At 43.2% G+C, this 6,000-nt stretch overlaps 1 protein-coding gene across 3 annotated transcripts in view; it reads left to right on the forward strand.

Moving 5' to 3' along the window:
- AOAH (acyloxyacyl hydrolase (neutrophil)) overlaps positions 1–6,000 on the forward strand; it is a 214,565-nt gene that overhangs the window by 200,892 nt on the left and 7,673 nt on the right. For all 3 annotated transcript variants that reach the window (XM_011950150.1, XM_011950151.1, XM_011950152.1), the window contains one exon: positions 4,771–4,847. In XM_011950150.1, coding sequence (XP_011805540.1) covers positions 4,771–4,847 — 77 coding nt within the window. The remainder of the gene's footprint in view (positions 1–4,770; positions 4,848–6,000) is intronic.

The raw sequence follows: 6,000 nt of genomic DNA on the forward strand, positions 1-6,000 counted from the left end.
CATTTGTGAAATCAGCCAATGACTTTATGGTGCTGACCAGAAAGCAGCCTTTTCTTTAAAATATCTGCTAGTGTTGCTGTTCATCAAACAGCTATCAAGTGTTTTATGAGTCTTCCTCCATTCTTTCTATTACATCTTTGAAAAGCTGGTCATTAGCAGTTTCTTTGACTTTACAAATAAACTACATTAAAGAAGAAGAAAACAAAACAAAATACATTATGCTCCAAATCTCCACAGATCATCCACGATCATTCAAGAAACTTAATCCAGGTCTTCTGAAGGACAAATAGGAATTCATTGGTCTATTTTAAGTCATGGTCCAAAGTAGAAAGGAAACTGACCAACTTACCATGTTATCTTTGATTGGACCTCCCACTCTAAAATCAATCAAGGAAAAAGTAAAGACCAGTGTCTGGTATTGCATTTCTCCCAAGAAAGCAGAATTCATCCTGAGATAAACAAAAAAAGGATCTTTCCTGTGACATTGGCCACAATACAGATAAAATTTCTAAATAAACACTTGCCTGTGAGTTACTGAAGCTCCCTTAAGTTTTACCGCCCTGATAGCTACATACATGTGATGACCCGTAGCCCTCACAGGCATAAAAATCATATGGGGAAAAAAATGATGTTTACCCTGTAAATAAACAGGGTGTAGTCTTAGTAAACTTGTAGCATTTTCTTTGAACACCTATTGTATTATTTTATATGGCAAGCAAGTTCTTCCAAAGGCTGGACTCCCTTGTAGTTGCCACCTAATGTAGGGAAGGGATGGGAGTTGACAGACAGGAATAATTTCCTAGCAGGGAAGAATGTGTTATCATCGACATCATTTAGAATTGCTGGACTATGGTGATGATAAAAGGTGGACCTCTCCCACTGCTCCCAACCCTAGGGTCTGTTCCTGTTCCTCCACAAAGCTTGGCAAGTAAATATCCTTCTCTTTCTTTGTGCTTTTTTTCCTGAGTTTTCCTTTTATAATCCCCACAATTATGGGATTGCTCAAGTCTCCAAGGCAAGGAGAAGGGAATGGTCATCTCTTCTCATTTTGAAAACACAGTATAGGTTGAATATCCTTATCCTGAATGCTTGGGACCAAAGGTGTTTCAGATTTTGGATTTGGGGGGATGTTTTAGGATTTTGGAATATATGCATTATATATACTTACCAGTTGAGCATCCTACATACAAAATCCAAAGTTTTCCAGTAGGCATTTCCTTTCAGCATCATGTTGACACTCAAAAAGTTTTGAAGTTTAGAGCATTTTGGATTTTGGCTTTTCAGATGTGAGATGCTCAACCTGCGTCACTAACTCTGATAATTGAATCATCTTGTTCCATGAAGACATCTATCAACACCTCTCTTTCTTTCTCTAAGGGCCATAGGTTTTAGTTTGGTAATTAGTAACTCACATAAAATGCAAATCAAAATGAAAATAGCCTAGAATTACTTTAAGCCTATATGCCAAAATTGAATCACAGTCTAAGAAACTCCTGTATAAGCAAATCTCACCTTTGTAATATCAGGCTCCTAGTAAACATTCTTCTCAAGGAACACGATCTTGTTTAAACTGTGTTTCCTTAACAGGTTCAAATTTGCTTTCTACTGTGGATTTTCCAGAGCTCCTGATCACCATAATCCTCTTCTAGACTTTTTCTTAGCCATCTCAGGCATGGATTTTGATTCAATATGTCATTCAACTCTCTTTGCAAACACGGAGAGTCAAAAAGTATTTAAGAGGCTTCCTACCACCACTGCATCAGATGACACCAGGATAGTCCAGGTCAGGTCCTGGTTTGCTATGCATCTGTTTATTACAAGAGGACTCTGCCTCCATGTCTTATTCATCCAACTCTTCACAACTTTTTAGTAGGTTCTGTCTGAAGTCTTGATTGGGCTCAATTCCCATTGGCTTGCTCTTATTAACACACCTGGGAATTTTTTAATAACTGTCTTATCTCAGAATGCTGTAATAAAATACCATGAACTGGGTGGCTTATAAACAACAAAAAGTTATTTCTTACAGTTCTGGAGGCTAAAAGTTTAAAATCAGGATGCCAGCATGGTCAGGTTCTGGTGAGGGTCCCCTTCCATGTTGCTGACTGTCAACTTCTCGTTGTATCCTCACACGGTTTAAAAAAAAAAAAAAAAAAAAAAAGAGTGAGAGAACCCTCTGGGGTTCATTTTATTTTTATTTATTTTTGAAATGGAATCTCACACTGTCGCCCCAGCTGGAGTGCAGTGGCACCATCTCGACTCACTACAACCTCTTCCTCCCAGGTTCGAGCAATTCTCCTGCCTCAGCCTCTCGAGTAGCTGGGATTACAGGCGCCCACCACCACACCCGGCTAACTTTTTTGTTTGTTTCTTTGTTTTTGGGTTTTCTTGTGTATTTTTAGTAGAGACGGGGTTTCACTATGTTGGCCAGGCTGGTCTTGAACGCCTGACCTTGTGATCAAGCCACCTCGGCCTCCCAAAGTGCTGGGATTACAGGCATGAGCCACCACACCTGGCTGGGCCTGAATTCATGGGCATGAACCCCATGATAGGGGCTCCATCTTCATGGAATAATTACCTATGCCATCATAATGTGGATTCAGGTTTCAACACAGGAATTTGAAAGGGACACAAATATTCAGTCCTTGCAACACCCTGTTGGGATTTTCTTTCATTCTTTCTTTTCTTTCTTCTGTTAGCATCTGTACAGCATAAGGTGAAACCCAACTAAAAATAAAGGGAAAAGTGGGAGAAGGGACAAAATGTTCATCAAGAACTTTGGTGAAGCAAAAAGGAGCACAAGTAGAATGGAGATGACGTCATCTCTGAAGTCACGGAGGGGACAGGGAGGCTGACATTTCACCTGGCCTGGGTCTTTCTGCATCATTGCTGATTTTTGTTTGAGAGACTCCTGTGGGACTGCAAGGATAGATGAGACAAAGACCATAAAAGGACAAAGAGAACTGAGAGAGCTCAGTGGTGGTGATCCTGGCTCTGCGTTTGAAGAAATCTTTCCAGACGCCTGGTTCTCCATTAAGGGCAATTTGTTGGATGTTCAGATCGGGAATGGCAGGGAATGGGCTGGACGACATCCCTGAGCAGGCAGGGCCAGTATCGCAGCCAGCAGGGCAGTCTGGAACCCACAGGAGCTTCAGAGTGTCAAGTCCAGAGGGAAAGGTGGGGCAGCTAGAATTGAACCTCAAGAAGAAGGTTGGATTCCAAGGTCATCCCCCGCCTACCCAAAAAAAAAGAAAAAGCAGGCAAAACAGGCCAGGCAAACTGAAGACTGAGCCAGGCAAGCTTCCCCGAAACTGTCCCTTTACAAGACACTGTGGCCAAGGGCAAGAAAGAAATTGTCGAAAGCTGCATGCTGGCTTGACAGAACAAATAAACTTGCACGAGAGTGAGTGCTGTTTAAGCATCAATGCAGCTCTGAGCTTCCTATTAGAAGAGCAGGTACCTACCATTCCTTCAGAAAGAAGTGTTATTTACCAGCACGCCGCAACTTCTCCCTGGAGACTCTGTGTGGCAGACACCACAGAACACAGTGGACAGTGTCCTCAATTTGTGTTTTCAAGAAATGCAAAGGCCACTTTTCAATAGCTGCTTCTTCTAACAGCCTCTAGTAAAACGCAGAAGCATAATATGAGGCTGTGGCTCGGGGCAGTCTTTCTGCCAGAGAATAAGCTAACAGGGGCTGGCGATTCAGTGTGTAGGACTCCAAACCATTAGTATGAATTTCTTCCTGAGCTTTGAGAAGGGCAGCATTATCCTCAGCCCCTGGGGAATGGAGATTGAGTAGTAAGTGGGGATACCATGCTGGGATATTAGGACTAACTGCAACAGCAGCCTTGTATTGACTCAGCCCTGGGAAGTCCAGCCCCTCTTGTCCAATCAAAGCCCCTGACAGAATTTCCATCCTTACTTTGGGATGAGAAGAGGAGAAACAGAGGGCACAGACCTATGTTCTTGAGTTTCCTGGGGAATGAAGAGTAAAGAACGGGATGAATCGTACTTGTGCCTGCCCCCATCACTGGACGCTGGGAAAGTGAGGGCGTAGCTTCGCCAGGAGCAGCTGGCTCAGATGCTGCTCTCTGGAGGCTTCCTAGGGATTTGAAGTTTCCTTGAGGAGTTCTTACTGACTGTATGATGCAATGATGTAGAGTTAATTGTGTTGCTGCCTTAGAGCAACTGACATTCTTGGTCTCTTACCCCTGTTGAAGGACAGTTTCATTGCTTTTCATCACTTTGGGGTTCATAATATTTTTTCTGCAGCCATACTCCCTCTAACTGTGGCGATGAGATAATTTTGTGTAATTATATTCCTGACATACTGTATGATTTTTAAAGGCAAGTGCTTGATACATGCAGGCAGAGTCTGCAAATGGCAACCCATGAAAGGGGATGTTAACAAAATGTTTGATTTTCCCCTACTGTAATACCATCCTACCGCACCACTGAAAAATGACGTGTACTGAGATAGGTGTTGAATATTTTAGAGCTCACCTTTTGCTACTGCTCTCCCTGCTACACAAACCACATTTATCCAACATTCTCATGTATTCCCTTCCTGAGTTAGAAAAAGCACACACACACAGTGGGAAGATCATTTATGTTCAGAAATCCCCCAGTGCAAGAGAGCAGCTCAGAGACAGCCATGGCTGAGTCAACATGGGCCCGGGAGGGCATAGGCAGCTCTCACGTCCTTGTTCTTGGATGTTGGCCGTTGCTTGTGCAAGTGTGTCTGTAACCCTCTCGTTGTGTGTCCTGCAGTCATACAGGAGTGGCAGAAGAGAGGCGGACAGTCCTGGCAGCTCATTGAGCCCGTGGATGGATTCCACCCCAACGAGGTGAGCACAGTCACATGGTGGCTGCAGAAGGTTATTGGATGGCTTGTCGGTTTTAAAGTACGCTTACACATTCATGTGTTTATTTTTATCCTGTTTTGTTCCAGAAAGGATTTGAGGTAAGGTACGCACACGTGTAAGATAGAAGATTTAATGAAAACCAAGTGAAATTCGGGACAATAGGAAAATAAAGTAGAAATTATACTTGGATTCCTGACTTAATTTCTATAATTCATAAAATATGTGCAGGGCAGTCCTGAGAAACTGCCAGAAGGGCAGCTCTGTGCGATGCTAAAAGGGGCATTAAGCCATGGCTTCCATAAGATAAGAAAAATAAATCAAGCACTCCAAAAAAAAAGGAGGAAAATAACAAGGATTTTTTGGAAGTGAGACCCATGAGAAATGTATTCTATGGTCTTCCTAGAAAGGGTGCTGTATAGGAGGAGAACAATGTCCTTAGCGGTATCCTGCAGTAAGAGCTGTTTCTATCGAGGATCCAAAGTACAGTTCTATAAAGTAGCTCTCCTCTGGTCTCATCACACAGCAAGGGGAGCCAGAGGGTGTGACTCTGTCCCCTCCCAGCTCCACTCCCTTCCCATTATTCTGGCTTCAACCAGAGAAACTCCGCTTTTATCTGTTGTATGTCCCGGGCTTGCTCACGACATTTCTTTATTAAGAAGAAGAAGAAAAAGAAGTGGGGGAGTTGTTCTGCCACTTGTAAAATGTAGAAAGCTGCTCCTCTATGGGGAGGGATGGGCCATTTACTCTCAGGCAATCCCACATCACTAGAGCCTTTCTGCTCCAGCAGTTAGGGAAGCATGGTGTGGCTACCAAAGGGTACAAATGTGAGGGGCATGCCTGAGGATGCTCCCTGGCTGGCCATCGAGACTCAGGCCACAAGAGGGCTGATTGTCTCCTCAGAAGCCTGAATGAAGGTAAACACAGCCTACCTTCCTCCAACTCTAGGCTCAACCAGTGCTCATGCCAGGGGTAAGAATCACCTCAAAAGGAACTAGAAGGGTGCCCACTCCCCAACAAATGAGTAAAAGTGGTGTCCCACAACTGCTGAGCAAATTTTAAAGTAAGTATTAAATGCCCACCTCACAGATTTAAATAGCCACCAAAAAAAAAAAAAAAAATCAGAATAATGCCCTCA

This window comes from Colobus angolensis, unplaced genomic scaffold, assembly GCF_000951035.1.
Source record: "Colobus angolensis palliatus isolate OR3802 unplaced genomic scaffold, Cang.pa_1.0 Scaffold302, whole genome shotgun sequence".
Classification (NCBI taxonomy): Eukaryota; Metazoa; Chordata; class Mammalia; order Primates; family Cercopithecidae; genus Colobus; species Colobus angolensis.